General features: G+C 35.9%; 2 protein-coding genes across 3 annotated transcripts in view; one reads left to right on the forward strand and one right to left on the reverse strand.

Moving 5' to 3' along the window:
• Window positions 1-20,714, reverse strand: part of ANAPC10 (anaphase promoting complex subunit 10) — a 178,608-nt gene that overhangs the window by 56,022 nt on the left and 101,872 nt on the right. For both annotated transcript variants that reach the window (XR_007889338.1, XR_007889337.1), the window contains one exon: window positions 18,409-18,496. The gene's annotated coding sequence lies outside the window, so the exon portion shown is untranslated. The remainder of the gene's footprint in view (window positions 1-18,408; window positions 18,497-20,714) is intronic.
• The window catches only part of HHIP (hedgehog interacting protein), an 82,155-nt gene that overhangs the window by 45,482 nt on the left and 15,959 nt on the right, over window positions 1-20,714 (forward strand). The window contains exons 5-11 of the mRNA XM_051617702.1: window positions 10,164-10,315; window positions 10,812-10,985; window positions 12,371-12,514; window positions 13,416-13,537; window positions 15,585-15,708; window positions 16,388-16,518; window positions 17,124-17,205. Coding sequence (XP_051473662.1) covers window positions 10,164-10,315; window positions 10,812-10,985; window positions 12,371-12,514; window positions 13,416-13,537; window positions 15,585-15,708; window positions 16,388-16,518; window positions 17,124-17,205 — 929 coding nt within the window. The remainder of the gene's footprint in view (window positions 1-10,163; window positions 10,316-10,811; window positions 10,986-12,370; window positions 12,515-13,415; window positions 13,538-15,584; window positions 15,709-16,387; window positions 16,519-17,123; window positions 17,206-20,714) is intronic.

The following is a 20,714-nucleotide window of genomic DNA, read 5'->3' on the forward strand; positions in this document are numbered from 1 at the left end:
TTTACTTTTTTTCCCCAAAATACAACACATGTCATAAGAAAACCTCACTTTCTATCAGGGAATGCAGTGGTTTAGACAAATCTGCATTTTCAAATACTGTCTTTGTTCAGAATGCTCCTGACCACTTACACTGATGATTTTTTTCATAGTAATTTACTTGTCGTCTTAGGACAAATGAATTCTAAAGTTCTAAGTCTGCATCAGCTATTGACGCACACAAACATGTTCCTCTAATTATTCCATATGCATGCAATGCCTCACCCTATTTCATTTTTATAACTGTGCATGCTTAACACATTCCTTCTTTGCAATGTCCAAAACTATCTTTGCATTCTGAACAAGAAACATATTTCTCATTCACACATCTTGGGCCAAACCCAGATGGTATTAGTTTCCTACAAGGGTATTTCCTGTATGTCTGAATTGTCAACACGGCTGTGGATTGCCATCATTCTCCTCCTATATACAGATTCTAGTCATGAAGAGCAAACCGTATATCCTCCACCACCCTGGTTTTTCCACTTGGCACATTCCGTAAAAATATTCATGTGTCCCTTCAAATTATTAATATTTTTTCACTATTTCAGATGAGAGGTAAAAATGAGATCGAGCACAAAGAATCCTGGTTATTTTAGCTTCTTCTGGTGTTTGCAAAATGTCTGTGGAAAATTCTGGATTTCTCTGGAATTATTTACTCCTTTTTTTTCAAGTAGCTGGCAGAATGCATATATATTTTTAAGACTTACTGAAAGAACTCAAATTATTGAGTCAGTATTTGAAATCCAAGCTGATGCTTAACTTGCAGCAGTGCAGGTAAGTTGCACGCCAGCCTTTCTGCCCTTGGGCTGCACAGCTTGGGGCACCATGAGGCTGAAGGGACTGGCAAACTCCCAGGGAGAACAGTTGGGTAGCATCACAGAATTCAAACATTTTTAATTCCCAGGTCCCATTCAGTGCTTTTTCAGAAAAGTGAGGGTGTTGGTGCTTAAATATTTCTGACACAGGTATAAAACTTGACACACATGCAGTTTTTGTTGAAAAAAAATGCAATAATAGCATTTTCTGTTTTTTCCAGCTGCCTTTGCATCAGGACTCCAACAAGTGCAGTCCTTGTATTTCAAACAGTTTGATTTTGGATAAGAAATTCACTTCCAGTGCTCATGCTTACATGTGGAAGCTTAAAACTCAGTAGCAGATGCTGGACCTCTAAATTGATTTGCTGTTTGCATTTGTGCGAATGAGAGAAGACTGTTTACTGCTTGGAACAATTGAATGGACAAAGAACATAGGTATAAACAATTTTTAAATTGGCATAAATAGACATAATTGTCTACGCTTCATCCAGTAGCTCTGTCATATGTCTACTGGTAAAATGTTGAAGAACACTTGCAGAGCTTCTAAAAATACAAATTCTGATTTTGCCTATTACAGCATTAACATCTACCAAGAAAATGAGCAACATATGCAACCAGCATTTGCTTTGAAGATACGACACATCATTATCAAAACTATGCTGAATGGTGATGCTAAATATAGGCTGAAATATGCCAATACATGTATCCATATTTCAGAGTCCAAAAGTTCTTCAGATATTAGAGAACAGAACAGCATTTGCTTTCTCTAGAATTTGCACACACATTCTTTGGTGTCTGAAAAATGGTGACATGTTCCCATCTTTCGGTGCATGGAGGCAAGCCTTAAACTCTATGTGGTAGCTCTGCCTTCAGGAGAGAATCCCAGACAAGATGGTAGGTGGAATATAAGCATCAGTTACAGTTAACCCTTCATTTGCTTCCTGTCTCTGTCCTGCATTTTTATGTCACCTGAACTTTGATCCTTCAAATTGTCTCCTACTCCCCTACCAAAACCCATTCAGATTATATGATTTTCCAGCTTCTTAAAATAAGAAGAAAAGATGATTTAAATATCTTGCAGCAAACACTTTGAAATCTTTGCTAAGTACCTTCAGAGCATTCATGACTAAAGCTAGAAAGCAGCTAAAAAAATAACCTTCAGTGAAGAAGAGTACATTTGTATTTTACAGTGAAGATTAGTATCGTTTTGATAAGCCACTGAACTCACTCTTTTCTTCAAACAGTGACAGAGCCAGGCTCATAAGGCCCACAGTGTAATCTAGGTTATGTTGCAAACGTGACTGATTATCATTTACCAACTGGTAAAAATAATTTTAAAAAATTATTACTTGGAGGAAAAAAAACCCAACCATGTGGACCGAATTAAGCGACTCTAGTTCTTTATTACCCTCTGGCAAAAGATAGCCTGTTTAAGGTGTGCTTTTTTTTGTTTGTTTTGCAAGATGCAGACTGCTAGCAGTTCACTTTTAGCACTTTCTGAGCTTTTAATATCCATTAACATAACAGGCAACGGTGAAGAAACAGGGACCAATCTCAGTGGAAATCTGTACGTTTTTTGCAAGCTGGGTGTGGCTTATTGCTCTCTCCCCTGCCCCATAATACTTAAATACATAGCTCATGTGAGTGTAACATTCCCATTGCAACCAGAAAAAGCAAGTATCTGCTTTAACAGGCAGCAGTACATGACTGAGCCAGAGGAGAAAGGCAGAATTGTGGGTGAGACAGAATAATGTCATCAGGGCATCTTTCCATTTGCATCTCTCTTTTTTGAAACTAGTTATTTTTTAATGCCTGCAATTAGACAGATCAACATTTCTGGTTTTAATTTAATGCAGAGAGTATGATAATTACTGTTATTCTGTTCTGAATTATATGCCTAAATTTCCATATAAAGTGGTCACGGTAAAACAGCAGGAATTTGTTTTCAATTATCGGAGTATAGAATTTGTTGTAGGTTGGTTCATTTTACATAAGCACTGTCAAATTTGCTATGTATCACCATACATCCTCTTTTTTTTTTTTTCCCCTCTCTCAGCACACACACACAAAATAAAGGCTTTCAGACTTTTTTTGTGGACATTTATGAAAAGTCTTAATTTCGCAGCTCAGGAAGATCTTCGCAGCATAGTAAGATTTTAATTTTTCCATAGCTTATTTTTATTTTTAGCAATGGCAAAAGCAGCAGTGATTGGCTGAATTGTCATGCCATATAAAATCAACTCACATATTGAATTATAATTCTAAAAGTCTTTTAACAACTTCAGTCATTAGATCTATATTTTAACCAAAAAGAAAAAAAATTATGAAACATGCCACTGAAAAATAAAGATAAGTTTTATATATTTTTATATATATATCAAAGAATGGAAGCAGGAGAAAACCAGAGTAGCTGTCTGAGATGGTCACAAATCAGAGAAATGGGCAGTCAAATCAGAGAACTGGTAGAACACTGTATCACCAATAAGATTAATTTGTATTGTTTGTGTGTTTAAAGAAAAATTATGTTACATAGCATTAAAATAGGTTCGAAGTTAAAAAAAAATATATATATATTGGAAGAGGTAAAGACATGGCTTTGGTGAATGAAACAGGGATCACTAGTCTTTTGTCATTCTGTCATGTTATTAGTGAATGTTAATGTAGTCTGTTGTCTTCTGAGCCAATTTTATTGGACTGCCCACTGAAAGAGAATTGTAAAAATTTCCTTTATCACAGAAGTGGCATGGAAAGGTGAGTAAAGATTAAAAGCAACAGAAAGAAGGAGAAAAAATACAAAGGTCATCAAGTCTATTCTCTCTTAATGAAGGATTTTCATGGTCAGTAAATTTCTTTGCACTTAGTGCATTCTTATTCGCTTGAGGAAGCTTTCTCGCTTTCCTAGAAGGCTAATTCTACAACACAATAGACCTCAAACCAATGCAGCTGAAAAACTGTCAGGAGCAGACAGTCCAGTGGAAGAATGCTAAGAGGAAAAGTGTAGGAGAGCAGATCTGCCGCATAAATAAATAAAAAAAAGACCAGAAAGTGAAGGCGTGCCAGGGAAATGAGAAGGAGTATGCTTATTTTTTACCTTCCCTTAGTGGCCTCCGCTGGTGAACCACTCACTGAATTGCTGGTGGAATGTAAAGCTTCCTTGAAAATAAATCCAGCTGGGGACAGAGGTGGAATCACCACCTGTGTTCCCAGAGGATGAATGCTGCTTACAGCTCAAGAGGCCTCTGTGGTGCAGGAAAGTGTGTAATTCACACCTTCTTGAGCCAGCTTTACCGAATGCAATAATCATCTGGTCTTTATTTGAATCTCCCTCTTCTGGGACTGATTTCCACTGTCTTCTGTTATTCCAATTCTCCTAAAGTAGTGCAGTACATAAAGTTTCTCAGTCCAGATGCAGACCTCACATGGGCTCATGGCCACCTCCTTGCAAGCACACTCACAGCCGTATGTCACTCTGCCCAAAACCTCTCAATTATTGGCTGGCTCTTGGCAGTCTCAAAGCTTTTAGCTGCTTCTAATTAATAATTGGGAGATTTGTCAAAGCAGGATTCATGTCTTACTAGACAAGTGTGAAGGAGGCAAGCTGTGAGTTTGTGTTGGGTTAGTATCTGCATTTATAAGTTTCATATACTTTCTTTAGGAGGACAGGAAGAAAGAATTGTATTATCAGGGGACGAGGATTGTCATTTGGATTAAACTAAAGACTTGCCCAGCAGAACAGCAAAATCTGGAGTTGAGGAATTAAAAAAATATATACAGAGGACTAGGACTAGAAGTGAAAGGTCCTGCATTTAGTGACTGGTATCTTCAAGGGACTGTGAAGGTAAGGAAAAGAAAAAATTATTGAGGCCATGTCAGAATTTTGGTTTTGCTGCAAGAGAAGAAGAAAAAAAGAACTAGGTTTTAAGTTCCAGTGTTATCTTTAGATCTCAAACAATTTGTATTTATTTTTGTTCAAGTTATGAGCATTCCAGAGTTCTTTTGCTGGAAAACTAGGCTGCATAATAAATATGAGTGGGTAATGCCTGTCAATTCAGTACTCTGACTTTTCCCCCAAGTGCAGAGAAGCCCCATTCAAAACCCATGCAGAACTGGTCTTATGAATCACTTTCTTACTATCTTTTGATAAGTCTGACTTTTGAACCCACTGGGCACTGAAGGAGTGGGATGTCATTACTTTATTTTGAGTTCAGTTGTCCTGTAAAAAAATGAGCACTTAAATGTCACTGCAAACATAAGAGCAGACAGCTTTGTGATGGATGCACTTTGGCCATCAATGATTTTCAGCCAAATTCTGCCCTACACCTAACTGAACAAAAACCAGCCCTAACTGCAGGAGGATTTGTGCATAAATTTCAAGTAAGAGTATGGCTCTATCAGTATTTTTCCTGTATAAATTTAATTGTAAAGCATTCCTGTATCTAAAGTTATTTTTAAGTGAAGTATTAAAATAGTGCATTTGTTAAAATCAGTTAAATATTTTAAAACCTTTTAAAAAGGACTGTAGAGCCCTTTATAAATGAGAGAAAAAAATGAAGCTTTCCAGCACAACAGCAAAAAGGAAATGCTTTGGAGATAGGGTCTAGTATTCATACTATACTGAGCCATGACATCAGTATAATTATTTTTCCCTAAGGTAAATGTCTTCTGTTACAAATTCTTCCCTTGCCAGAGGCCTCAGGCCCCACAGATGTTCAGATAGTGAAGCACTTGAGTTCTCAACACCCAAGAGGTCAATAGGAGCTCTATTCCTATACCTTCAGCCCAATCAGTTTCTGGTTTTCTCATTCTGCATTTGTTGTCCCCTTTCACCTGTCAGAGGCACATCCCAACTTGTGCTTCTCGAAATAGTCGATGCAGCTTTGAAAGGCAAGATGTGCCCTTGCAGCAGACCTTTTGCAGGTTTCCACTTCTGCTGTAGTCAAGTTTCTGTCCTGTGCTGGGACCAAATTTCCAAAACGTGTCCATTAAGCAAACACTTCCTGCTGAGAAAAATACCTGCCATTGATCTTCAGCCCTGCAGTAAGATCCGGTAAAGAATGATTCAAATAAGCAGAGATTCTTTTGGGATCTCCTAACTAGAAATCCCTTTCTGAAGAGTTCATATGGTACTGCCTGATAAGAGATTTTAGGTGTTTCATGACCTCTTCACCCATGTTTTTTACAAGTAAAACTCCTTAAGTCTAACACATGGTAATCCATATTAGTTATTGCATTTATTACATAGGAAATAAACTAAATTAAGGGTGATTATACTACCTCAACCAGTTACCCAGCATTTGCTCTATAATAATAGATGAAAACAAATTATACAAGGACATTAGAGTTAATATTTTAAGTCACAAATGACCACTGAATATGCATATTTTAAGCACAACCTATTTTAAAAAATGTTGCTGCTCATTTCCAACATAAGAATTAATTGTCCAGGTGAAAAAGTAACTAAAAATACCACTATTTTATATAAATGAGTGAATTGTGAAATCAGTTTTAAAGGAAAACTCAGAATCTGCTACTTATATTGTTTACTGTTAAGCTACATAGTCATGGAAATATATGGCCATGCCTTGTTTTGCTTACTAAAATTAATTACTATTGCGCTTACATAATCAAGGGTCATGCTTACAATATGAGCAATTTAAAATGAGATAGTTAACAATACCAGTTAAGGCATTCTCATGTATTTCTCTATATTTACAATAGGAAATAATACATATATTGAAATGGCAGCATGCCTTAAAAATAATGGCAGCATATGTTTCTGTACTATAAAAAAGTACCATAATAATTTAATAATACTTCTGTTTATAAGATCAGAGATAAACTTAAATACATTTGGAAATACATAGATTGAAAGTAGACCCCTATTCTAAGGAGCATTTATGTGAAAATAGCACCTTTCTATAAAAATTCAATATTCACATGCAACAATTACTCCTCTAAGTGTTAGTCAAAATACAAACTTGATTGTGTCATGTACCAAACCAACCATTTAAAAAATAAAACTAAATAAACACTTTAACACATACAATTAATCTTTACTTGGCTTTGTAATTACTTAAGATAACTCTGATTAAATTATTTTCATGGTTGTGATCCGAAACTAAACCAAACTGGTTTTTAAGGGAGTATTTTGCCTTTCATGGAACTCCTTAGCTGGAGCTTATAATCTGACCCAAGGAAAATCAGTTTTGAAACGAGTGTAGTATTGGTGCAAATCATGGAGTTACTGTGAGTGGATTCAAGCTAAAGAGCTGCATAGGCAGACATCAGAAGTGTGAGCTCCCAGCCTTAGTTACGATAGAGATTTCACATTGGCCCCAGCCCACACTATGTTTAGGTAATTAACACTCATTTCAGCCAACCATCATTCTTTGTCTTCAACAGACATCCCAGTGGGATACAAAGATTTGTCTCATTCTTCTTGCCCTTCATTATACAACTGACAAATCTTAATGGTTATTCCATCAAATTGTGTAGTGCAGAATCTCATACAAGCTGCTATGTCATGTACAGTTTGTTAGTGCTGGTTTCATCTAAGGAGAAGCTTTAAAAGAAAAGGATGTCAACAAATTCTTAAGCTGCCAAGAGAAAGATACAGATATTTGACACATGGTATCTACATGACAGGACTATAAAGCCTGGGATGCTGGTTTCACAGTAGACATTAAAATTATATTGATAAAAAAAATAAAATAGAGGATTATTCTATAGTGAAAATGTGAAATTTTGAAATCTGGCACATAATTATTAAGTTTGTACCAAAATGACTGTTTGTAAGGGATTTTGCTGGATATCTCTGTTTACTCCACAACATAAGAGACATAACACTACAGGAAATTATACTTTCTTTGACCACTGAGGTGGTTTCAAAAGCTATGGAAGTTGTGATTTAATTGGAAAAAAAGAGGTTTGCCAGTTAGAGATAAAGCTGAAAGTACACATGAACAATTGTTTTCCAAAACCAGAAAAAATAAGTATTTAAAAACTCAGCTGGATTTGTAGTTGACCATAAGCCAACTATTGGTTTGGTGCTGCACTGGTCTCATTATCTTTGAGGGATATTTCCAGAATTTTTATTAAATGCAAGAGTAAATAGACTTTTTAGAACATAGTGTGTCTGGCTCACTTTGAAAAACAGAAAGCTATGTTACTTTTCAAAAAGCAGCAGTTACATTCTACAAACAAAGTAATATATTGCAGTCCAATGCAATCATGCAGGAGAGCAATAAGAAATACTGCCCTGATCCAATGAATACAGCTTGCCATACTTACTACCTTGCAGATCCCATGTTTCAGTCATTTGTCAAATTGTTGCTTCATGTGTACTTCTTTAAAAGCTCTTAATTCAATTTTCACCTGTTTATGCTTTCAACAACTTCACTTTCACACTGAGACTGTTCCCATGACATCAAGTGCTAAACAAAATCTTCAGCTTAGTAACAGAAAGGTATTTTCTTACTAATACTTTCAATAACTCACCTTGAATGGCAGGCCTAGTGTGACTCATTGACGTTGCTGGGCCCTTAAATTAGTTGAACTTCTCTCTCAGGAGAAGAAAGAGGACTGTCTTTGTGTGGGTACAACAGATAGAATAATTCATCAGGAATCTGTGAACTATGCCTTACTGTTCCCAAAGCAACTAATTTGCCTCCCTTTGCTTCAGACTTTATCTGACAAACTTGGTCAAAACTCTAAGAAACTCATACAATAATATCTACAATCAGTTCAGACTCAACTGCAGAACTATTTTTGGCTCGTAAAGGAGAAAGAACTACATTACCAGTCCCTTCATCCATGATGACTGCAACTGATTTGGCAGCTCTAACTAGACTTTCAAAACTAAACTCTCTGATAACCCCCTGAAACTAATTTTTTCTAGCAAACAAACTAGCAAATGTTGGCTGCCTCTAAATTAGCAGGATCCAGATTCCATTGTACAACTCTCTTTGTATGGAAATCCCTTGACCAATTTACATCTCCATTTCTGACTCAGGTTTCTCTTTGGTGGTTCTGATTAAAAGGAAGTATGCAATCATGTTGAATTAAAATAAATTAAAGCTGTGCACTTTCCCAATTAGGCCTTTTGTGGGATGTCTTTCAACAGGAAGACAGGCCCATCCATCACCCTGAATTTCAAATATATTCTAAAAGCTTCATTCTCTCTTATAATTTAAAATTTCATTATTAGTTACCATGGGTGTGGTTGGAGTTGCAAAATGTCGTCTCCTTATGGGTGCAGGGCTAGAGCACCCGATTCTACAACACAATCATTGGTTTTGAAAGGCTGTCAAACCCTGAGTTAAAACTCCAAAACAACTATCAGCATGTGAATAATCAGATATAGGAATTTAATTTTAATTGTTAATTATGTACTCTGTTTATTTCTATGTCCTTGCTTCTCTGCCTCAAGAGCAACAAATGAATTGAAGGTTTAATCTCATTTATACAAATACAATTTTAGGCATAGTAACATTACATAGGTTTTTAGAAGCCAAAGAGAAAATTGCCTTCTATTTAAGGACACGGAGTATTTGCATTGTCACAGTACATTACATGGATTTGATGCTTTACATATAACTGTACTAATCTTTGTGGCAAACATAGTAACAAAAGAAAGTTGTTCAGAGATTTTTCTATTTTTGTTTTAAAAAATAACAAAAAACTTTCCATTGAAGGACCACATGTAAAACTATGGTTTCTCTGCACAGAGACCAAGGCTGCTTATTACCTACAGTACACTAGCTATGATGAACAGACCACCATAGTTGTGACAACTGATGTTGCTGCCTCCAGGGTAAAACAAAGGTTTACATATTACACAAGCAATTTAACTGTTTTCTAAACATATTGCCAAGACGGTGGGAGTTGGCAGCCAGCACTGTGTTTTAGGTTTTGGATACTTGGATTAGAAGTGACTGCTGATTATAGACCTTTTTATTTGTCTTCTACGAATTACAAGCAACCTAGTAACCCAGCAAGGAATCCTTCACAGCACTTAAACTTTTTTTCATGGCTTCCCTAAGATTACATACATAAATCACTCCACAAAAGTCGTGTAAGAGACTTGTGCATAGATAACTACATAAGACAATTGTCTTGTTCTAATTCTTAAAGAGTCCCTCAAAGTGAAATGTTTTATAATCCTTTTTGTGCAGTAGTCAGGAAAGAAATGAAAGAGTTTGGGCAAAGATTATCCACAAGAAAGAAACTTTTTTTTGGGGGGTTCCAGCTGAAACACAATAAAGAACATAATTAACTTCACAATTCTTTGTGTTTTTCATTTGACTGCAGGGAGGAGATGAAAGAGGACTGTTAAGCCTTGCATTCCATCCCAATTACAAGAAAAATGGAAAGCTGTATGTGTCTTATACCACCAACCAAGAACGGTGGGCTATTGGACCTCATGACCACATCCTAAGGGTTGTAGAATACACGGTATCCAGGTATGAGCAGAATTCTAAAGTTTACAAATTCTGAACTTCTCAGCAACCTTTTCATTTTTGTATTTCCTATTTCTAAAATGAACTATCAGATTGACAACGCATATACTTGCACACTTGAGGAAACATTACTGCTGCTTTTATATCACAGAAACATAGAATCATAGAATGGTTAAGGTTGGAAAGGACTTAAAGATCATCAGGTTCCAAACCATAGTTTTGGAGCACCAGAAAGTACACTGGTTTATTCTTTTAAAGTCTTTTTTTAGCTATTCTGTAATTTTTAGTTATGTGTTTTTCCTACTTATTGCATCTAGGCATAAAAAAAAAAAAAAGTGTGAATGCTGGAAAATTTAAATTTCTGGGAAATAACTGTTTAACATTTTTGCACCAAGTTACAACACCCACATCCAAAAGCATAATTTGACTCAGTCTGTTTTTAGACAAAGGAAAAATGATAGTGAACTGTGAAAACTGTGTTCATATCTCTATATTGCAGGAAAAATCCACATCAAGTTGATATGAGAACAGCAAGAGTGTTTTTAGAAGTTGCAGAACTACATCGAAAACATCTAGGAGGACAGCTTCTATTTGGCCCAGATGGTTTCCTATACATTTTTCTTGGAGATGGCATGATCACTCTAGATGATATGGAGGAGATGGATGGTTTAAGGTACAAAAACTACCAATGGATACACTTCTCTTATTGTCTTCTGGTTTTGAACAGCATTTGGGGTCAGAATCAAAAGTGATCCACTGTTTTCAGGACAAATCTTACGCCCCCTTGCTTTACTACATAATCCCACTATTTTCAGTGCCTGGGTTTAGCAAACTGCTGATTTGTAGAACAGTTTTACTGCTTAAATACATTTTCTTGTAGTTATGTAAATATTGGAGTCATCACCAGTAGACGCAATTGTATTTAGGCACAGGTAAGACTTCTTTTTTCCAAACTATTTTTCTATGAACAAGACAACTGTATTGAGGAAACATTCTAAGAAGGTGTCTATGAACACATGCCAGAACCAGTAACAACATGTATCACTTAGGAACATGTTTAGTGAACATATGAAGCATTCCTACTTTGGTTCTATCTATGCAATTTTCTCAGCCTTTTTCCCTGTTTCATTATGCTCTGTTAGAATATCAACATTTGCATTAATTTAGGGAAGGTGAGGTTCTTACCTTTTACAGACGTAAAAGGAGTTGCTATGCTCAAAGGCCTCTGTGGCTTAGCAGAAGAGCAGGTACTCCTGCCCTCATCAGTGAGGCTATTAAAACCAAGACCAGAGAGTAATTCTAATACTTCATTTTTAAATTAATGTAAAACAAGGGGAAACTGAAGAAAGATAAAAAAGAATACATTTAAATATCACATCTATTCAAGTTTATAAAGAGTTCTGGCACTCCTACTCTCCTATATTCTTGACCTTCCCTATTCCTCCATCACAATCACGAATGTAAGGCAAAACATTTAACTCTGTCCTATTGCATGAAACAAGAAAGTTCTGATTCTTTACCAAAAAAACCAACATGTCAATTCAACCAATACAATTACCTTTCCTTTTTTGTTTGTTTGTTTGTTTGTTTGTTTGTTTTTTAGTAATATATAGTTAATCTTTGGATTGTGCTGGGACTATAAAGCATTGAATTTCAAGAGTAGGATTCCAAGTGTTAGCAAAACGCACTATGTGACTATATAGTTGTTATATCCATAGTTACTTCAGAGAAGATGCACTATAAAAGAGTTAATAGCCTTAGGTTTTACACCATCAAACAATGTTGACATATGGAAAGCTGCTCTTATTATCAAGTTGCTTCCCAACAGCGTGATCTGAGAAGTTCTAGTATGCAAGTAACACAGCAACATTCTGGCCAAACTGGATCTTCCATGGGTTCTGCTACTATCCTTTAGATTTGCATGTACCATAAAACCAATTTAGGTGTGATTGTTCCGTAAAATGGGTGGTTTATTTTGATGGTTCACTGTAGTATGATATGAATTCAATCTACCATTAAATACTTTAAAAAACCAATTCTATCCTCCAATTTTCTCAGTGATTTTACAGGTTCTGTATTACGTCTCGATGTAAATACTGACCTGTGTAACGTCCCTTATTCCATACCACGGAGCAACCCACATTTTAATAGCACAAACCAACCTCCTGAGATATTTGCACATGGACTCCACAATCCAGGCCGGTAAGCAAGTTACAATTAAGCTGAATTCCTCTGGAGCAGTTAATGTTTTCAACCAGAAATATTTTACACAGTAGGGTAACAAAATTATAATAAAGGCACTTGTTTACTTTTTTAAACTTCCACTCCTCCCTTGCCACACATGTCACAGTTAGAAACAATTGTACATTGGCAAAGGAGAGGGAGAAGAGAAAGCACAACTGTTACAAGACTTGAAATGACAGAAACAAAGCACAGGATTTTTGTTTTTAATTAATAATAAAATTATTACCTTTATGAAAGAAAGAATTTAAATCAGAGAGTTGGTAAAGAACAGCTGAGACGGGAATCTAAGAAATTAGAGCAGTAGAATCTTGAGGAAAAAAGGCATGTGGAAAACAAATGAGAACATCTGCTGATATCGAAACAATAATAAGGAGTAGAACACTTTAACTAAACAGCACATAATTCAGCAAATTAGGTGGGTGGTAGTACTAAAGTGACATTTGAAGCCGTGGTTTGAAAAAAATCGGAAAGTCAAATTGTTGAGGAGAAGGAGTTGATTCTTGGACTTTTTAACAGTCCAAAATTCCTAGGCCATGTAAGTGAACTTACTTAGCTTGCTTAAGCACTATTTCAGGTGCTGTTGAGCAGAGTACATTTTATCACTATGAAAAAATAGTTTTATTTCATTTTGTAGAAAACATTATGCAGGGATGGGGAAGGTGTATTATTATCTCTTATATAAAAACCTGATGTACATCTTGGATGTTGGCTCAGTATTAAATAGTTCCCCCAACTGGTAGGCACCACAAAGAAACAATAATCCTTCAAAATTTGATGCTTCATACTATTCATACTACAGAGAATTATACAATATGAGCTCATCTACCTTGTGGATTTTCTTCTAATTTTTGCTTTATAGATGTGCTGTGGACCGCCACCCAACAGATGTAAACACCAATTTAACTATACTTTGCTCAGATTCCAATGGAAAGAACAGATCTTCAGCAAGAATCTTACAAATAATAAAGGGTAAAGACTATGGTAAGTTCCAGCCAGGGTAAAGCTGGTGCAAATGGTTAGTTTCTGTGTCCATGGACTTACAAATAGAAAGCACAAAAAAAAAAAAAAAAAAAAAGGACTATATAGCCATGATAGGTAACTTCCTGCATAGACAGATTAGGTAACCTACAAAAGATAGAACTCAGGAAAAGTATGGTACAAGAAGACAAAAGTTGCAAGACGACAAAAAAAAATAAAAAAAATAAAAAAATTAAATTATTCAACTTTGTTCCTGTTGGTGTAGAATATCGTGTAAATGAGATTTAAGAAATATGCCCGTTGCTAGCCTTCCAAAGATCTTACTGTTGCAGCCTGTGATGGCTCATAAACTATGGAATATCAGGAAGTGATGAAAATGTATTCTTGGCCATTCAGAAATATATTTTAAAATACAGAGTGGAAACCTCATGCAATGTGCATCCTATAATGGAAAAAGTGAGACAGACAACAACAGACCACAACCAAACAGGGAAATGCCTGAGCTCGGTTTAAATGTTCCTAAAAATAATAATAAAAAAAACAACTTAGAAAATGTACAACTAGTTTAGATTATATTGCAGGAAGATGAACATACTCAATTAGGGACTTAAAACTTTCAAGTACTTCATGTGCTCTCTGAATCAGTATGATCATTATTCGCAATATTAGTTTAATGTTTAACTCTGATACTCAACTCACTAAGATCACTTGCTAGTTCAGGCAAGCTGGGTGACAGTTATTCTGAGCTATCATCTTCCTTGGCTGACCATTCAGCAGCTTGTAAATTCATGGTGGTAAAAGGTGATAAAATGCCAAAGGCGTGTAAAGGCATCAAAACTGGTTTATCTCCTGGAACACAGCATTTTCTTATTTTATTCACATCCATAGTTCTTCCACCTATACTTTCCTTAAAAGCAAAGCAGCTGTGCTGGCTAACACAGCAGTACACAATAGTGAAATGCAATTGTTCTGTTTAGTTATTGCATGTATTTTCTGTGTTCATTTTATAAAAGCCAAACCAAAGAATAATATTTGGTAAACCACTACTCCAATGGAATTTTGACTGCATCTGTATTGCAGAGTGAACTAAGCAATATTGTGTCTCTCCAGAACAGCTTGCCAGTATTAATACTAGGCTTTGGGTCAATTGCTTCAATACGAACTCATCATCCTTTTCTCTCACATAAAATTTCAGCTCTTACTCTTGTAGAACAGTCTGAGATATTAATTTATCCAAGACTTGCAGATAACCCTCTGACTAAAAAAAAAATTGACATTTCCTTTAAAACAAAAAGGTCTATTGGCTGTGGCTTTAATTTAAAATTATGCAGTTAGCATCTCAAGTTGAGCCTACTTGTACTCTAAGCAGTATTTGATCGCACAAATAGGAACATCTACACTGAAACTTCCAGGGAGACATTATTTGAAATGACTGAGTTTTGTAAAAAAGGCAAAAAGTATGTGTAGGAACTGCAACTACAACAGCAACATAAAATAAATTACCACAAGAAGCCACAGCCAGCAATACTACTATTTTATGGGACATAACACACATACCGTGTTTAAACCTGTGATTTTGAAAGAGTTTCTCAAACCACTGAAAGATTTTGAAAACAAGTTCTGCTGAAAATCACTGGAATTTCTGCTTTTAGATGCTGGAAGGACTTGATAGTGAAGGGGATTTAATTGTATTCCTGAAGTTCAAGAGATCCATTCTGCAGACTGTATTGATACTTAAAAGTTAATAGCAGTAATCACATCAACTTCAATGAAAGTCTGACCTAATCCTTACATAGTTTTATTCTCCCAGCCTGAGAACATGGAAGAAAGCAATTACAGCCTCTTCTATCTAAACCCCTGATTGTTTCACAAACGGCCTTTGTTGTAATTTTCTGGGGTTTTTTAATGGTTAATTTCCAGCAACACATCTTGAGTTCTGATGAATGTTTAAATGGAATTAATATATTTTCTGGAAGTAATAACATTTCCATAAATGTGAATAAAAATATGAAACTGCATATGATCTAATGCTATGGTAGTTCCTTTTTAGAAAGTGAGCCTTCACTTTTAGAATTCAAGCCGTTCAGCAGTGGATCCTTGGTTGGTGGATTTGTCTATCGAGGCTGCCAGTCTGAAAGGCTCTACGGAAGTTATGTATTTGGAGACCGCAATGGGTAGGTTTCTTGTAACTCGCTCTCAAGTAAAAGTGCTTATAAGGCATATTTAGTTATTGAGCTTCCTTTATAGAGGAATATAAGTGTTTTGCATATTGTGGCACTTTGCCAACTTAGCGGTGTGACAATGCAGATTAAATTCTAGATTTGGAAATAAAATAGCACAGCATTCTCAGGAATGGTGACATGTAATATATCCGATCCTTGGAAAAAAGTATGAAGACACATTGCAGCACTCTTCAAGATTTTAGTTCTACGAACACTTACATGCATCTTTTACATTATGATGGGAATAAGTGTTAATCATGGAACTGTTTCCCAAACAGGTCTAACTGGTAAGACACTGGCAACTTTTGGGGATTTATGGAAAGATCACTGGTGGAACAATATGAATATTATTTTTTTCATGAATGGGCATAGTTTTCCCATGCCAAGTAGCTCAGTGTTCTCAATGGCTACATTAGTAGAGCTTGAACCCAGTTTTGCAATGTTTGAGTGACAGGAAGGGAAATGCTGTGCTTTTAGTGCATGTGAAAAACAAAAAGCAGGAAATCATAAGAACTGCACAGATCTATCCATGGAGCTACTTGCAGCAAGTGTTTACTTATCTAGCTGGACAGTGAAAACTCTCTATTCAAAATGTAATATAACAATTTGCTTTATGTGTTTTTGAATATAGAAATTTTTTAACACTGCAACAGAGTCCTGCAACCAAACAGTGGCAAGAAAAACCCCTCTGTCTTGGCAACACTGGTTCATGTAGAGGTTTCTTTTCAGGCCCTGTCTTGGGATTTGGTGAAGACGAATTAGGTAAATAGAAAAAAAAAATGTTGTAAAATCATAATCCTTATTAGCAATGCCTGCTGAACTATTCACAATTATAGTAAATGTTTAAAAGGAAAGCTTTAAAAAGCTTTACAAGCTTTTGCAAAAGCTGTCTACACTGACCTCAGCTACATATTATCAGCCTTGTAAGAACTCATAAGAAAATGGGTTGTTGGAAGGGGCAAAGGTCCTTACTGTTGCTCACATTCTGTGAACTGTGTCACTCACTATGAGATGATGTGTCATATACTTACTTTTATTCCCAACAATACAGACCTATGGTGCAAAGATACTGCATGAGAAGACTGATTCCCCCACTTCTCCCATTCTCCCCACTTTTTTTTAACCAATTCTATACAATATGAAACAAAAAAGGTTAATGATAAAGTATCTTTCACATTTTAGCATTAATGTGGGGAAAGCCCTTATTTAAATTTTCAAATAGCAATGATTCTGTTGTATATTTCAGTTATGAGTGTTTCTTCTGAAGTTTTTTAATCTCATCTTCCAAATACAGCAAGATCACAAATGTCATGTATTTGGCATCTCAGGAAGGGAGAACTAATTTATGGCATTGGTTTCTTTAACAGGTGAGATTTACATATTATCAAGCAGCAAAAGTATGACACAGCCTCACAGTGGAAAACTCTACAAGATCATTGACCCAAAAAGGTGAGCATTGCATTTCTCACTAAGATCAGTCTTTCTTTTAACAGGATAAAGAACAAAAGGTAAACGTAGTTTTTTCCACATAGCTTTTTTTATGCAATTTTTATGCAATTATGAAATACTGACATTCAAAAAGAAGGGAAATTCTCAGTTCAGGGGGATTTCTAAAAGCAAATGTATGATCAGCAGCAAGCAGATGGATTAACTGAAAATAGTCACTGTCTCATAGAAAGGAAATGCCAGAACCACAAAGGTATAACCAACACTAACTTCTGGAAATTTTTACTCTTTGATGTTATGCTAAATGCTGCCCACTTGCCCACCTAAATTCACATTCTTTTCATGTTTTCATAGAAGTGTAGACATATTTAATGTGGATCCCTATGGACCAGTAAAGGTAAAAGATGCACCTGATAATTCTGAAGCTGAATGACTTGTAGGTAGGTAGGACCTAGGTTATGCAGCATCAGTAGAAGGCAGGTGCTGGAAATCTCCCCAGTGCTACTGCTTCCTTACCTGCCAGTGCAGTGGGACAGTGCACAATGGAACTGGCTTGAAAGGTTAGAACTGGCTGACAACACCTCCTCTGGATACTGAAAAGCTACTATGGAAAATAATTTGACAGCACTAGCTAGAGGACAAGCCATCCTCAGTCAGTTCCAATCTAACTTCCTCAACTGCAGTTTTGCCATAATCTCTGAGAGACAAATCCTGTCTTTCCCAAACATCTGTTCTGTTGTATAGGAGATACCACCAGTGAAGAAGAACACAGAGGACTGAATCCTCAGTGGGTGTGAACTGCCACTGCTTATTAATTTTCAACATCCTTCCATTCCCCTGCATTTACCTGTCTCTCCCTGGGGACGTTTGGAGCACCAAGGAAGGAGACATTCTGTCCTTGGATTGTGTGTCAAAAATACACTAAATTCTGTAACAGTTCTTAAAGCACTATTTCCAAAAGGCTTATAAATTCCACTCAGATGATTTTTAAGAGACAGAATTACTTAGACTAATTTACCAGTTATAAAATGAGAGTACATAAAAATTATCACACCAGAGATTCTTAAGATAAGATCACTTTCAGGTTCTTTGCAGAGCAGCTAGCACTATGAAACTAATAGGGAACCTGAAAAGACTGCAAAAAAACCAGTCCCCATGTGACCCAGGGATCCAGGAACAGTTAAGAGATGACTAGCAGCTACTCACTTTAGCTGGAGAAGTACCATTTTCTTGATGACTGATCTTGCTGCTCTGTCAGACCAAGTCAATGGCATGTAAAGGTACCACTTTCAACCTGCAAAAGAATCAGGAATTAACACAAAATGAAACGGCCAACAGAAATGGAGTTTGTTGTATTAATTACTTTGACCCCATCATACCCTGCAGGAGCAGCTGCCTGTTCGCTCAGGACCTACTGCAGTATGTTTCCCCATCAGCATCACATACAGTTAGGCTTGAGTTTTTGGTTTTGTTGGCTGTTTTCAAAGAGGAATTTATTTTCCTGACAGAATTTAATTTGTAAAAATTGTTATTGGGACAAGAAGTTAATTCAGGAATAAATTCATTAAATTGGATGCATACTATACAGTAAGCTACAGTAGAGTTTCAGTGTTTTATAATTATACAATCCCAAACCTACAGCTAATAATTTGGAAGCAGATGTTACTGCAGGTTAGTGCAGTCTGTCAGTCAAGATTATTACATATGTTTTATTTATGCTTTCTGGTATTAAAAACATTTTTTAGAACAAAACTTGCCATTCTTACTGGGATTGTTTAGTCTGTTGGTGTATGGTTTTAAGTGAATTTTACACCCTAAATCCACTATTAGTATCTAATTACATGGGGCTGCCTTGTTTGACCTTAGCTTTTTGTTCTTGTTACCTCTTCCAGTAGGGTGGTCTTCAGCTGACATACCTGAAAGGCCAGACCTCCCATTGCTGCACTCACGATTGGCTGTTTTCATGTATGGAAAAGGGTCAAGACTGTGTTCGGTTACTGGTGAAAGTAACCAGAAAACTATAAAATACTTTTGTAAATTGGCACACAGTTGAAATTACACAGACTGTGGCAAAGGGGTATAGTTTTGGTAATACTTTTTAGAAACACAGGATAATTTTCATTCAGGCAAAGTTTTGGGTTTTGTTGTTATTCAGTCTCTCTCCATTGCAGGCTTTTAAGTGAAAGATAATGTTTTATTTCCACAAAAGAGCATTGAAGCTTTATTTGCTATTTCATGCTGATTTCACATTACACATGCAAACAAGTCTAAAAATTCCATGGCTTAGGCAAATGTTCTTGTAAAGCTTTATAAACAAAGTATTAATTATTAAATTATTATTCACATGCTAATTTTTTTTTGCATGCTAATATTTTATTGCTCTTTTTAATGTCTTCCCTATGGTATGGGCCACACAAATATATCAATGCAGGTGTAAACCCAAGCACAGAAAGCTTTCTAGAACAAAAAATAAAGATGCTACAGTTGGGCTGTGAGCATCAGGTATAAATGAATTCATCAAAGCATTGATTTTTCACATCTTAGAAATTCATTACTTCCTTAAAAAACCCTGTGAGGGGTGGCCCCTGGAAGACTCATCAATTTGTAGAGACCTTCCATGCATGGAGCAGTGTAAAAGAACAAAGTCATCATTCCTTGTGGTAGCACCTTGCTGGAAATTAATAGCTTCATGCAAAACCCAGACTTCTTCTACTGCTGGTCACTTATAAGCTTCCACAAGGTTATTAAATTATTATTATATTCTAAATAAAAAATGTTACATGAAGATGCAGGGTTTTGTTTCTTTTGATCTTTGTAGAAAACTACTGCATAATCAAATTTTTCTCAAACGTAACTGTGACCCTGAAGGAAAGACATCTTCTCCTTGGATATTGGTAGTGTAGAAAAAATTCAAAAGAAGTGGTCAGGTTAAAACATTGGAAGATCAGAGTATGAGGGTAAGCCAGAGAATCCTTTGCATTAATCTTCAGTAATCAGCAATGCAAAAGTTGTATCCTAAAACAGTCCTTCACATGTAAAAAAAAATGAAGTGTTAAAACTGAGGTCATGTACGAAAAATTTGATAAATATGATCAACACAGAGGTTCTGAATCCCTCCATCATCGAGGCTCTGTTCAAAACACAGAATTTAAGGTACTAGGGGAAACTTTGTTTAGTTCCTCCAAATACTTCATGTCAATAACTAGATAGCCTCACATCAAAAGCACAGAATTAAATAACCCTTCTCTTTGCAACAACAGTACTTGGGTGTTCTTAGTCAATGAAGTGAAAAATCAGAAACAAAAATTTTTAAATGAATGTACAGAAAAGTATGTCAGGTGCTGCAAAATACACATATACTACCTATCACCAAAATCAAGTATAGGTAAGAGTATAGATAGTAGTGTATTTAGCTTTGAGATGGGAGGAGATGTGGGAAAGCCTAAGAATTACAAACACATCAGACCAACATTAGATGAATTAGTTAAAATAGCTGACAAAAGAGAAATTTC

This window comes from Apus apus, chromosome 4 (genome assembly GCF_020740795.1).
Source record: "Apus apus isolate bApuApu2 chromosome 4, bApuApu2.pri.cur, whole genome shotgun sequence".
Classification (NCBI taxonomy): domain Eukaryota; kingdom Metazoa; phylum Chordata; class Aves; order Apodiformes; family Apodidae; genus Apus; species Apus apus.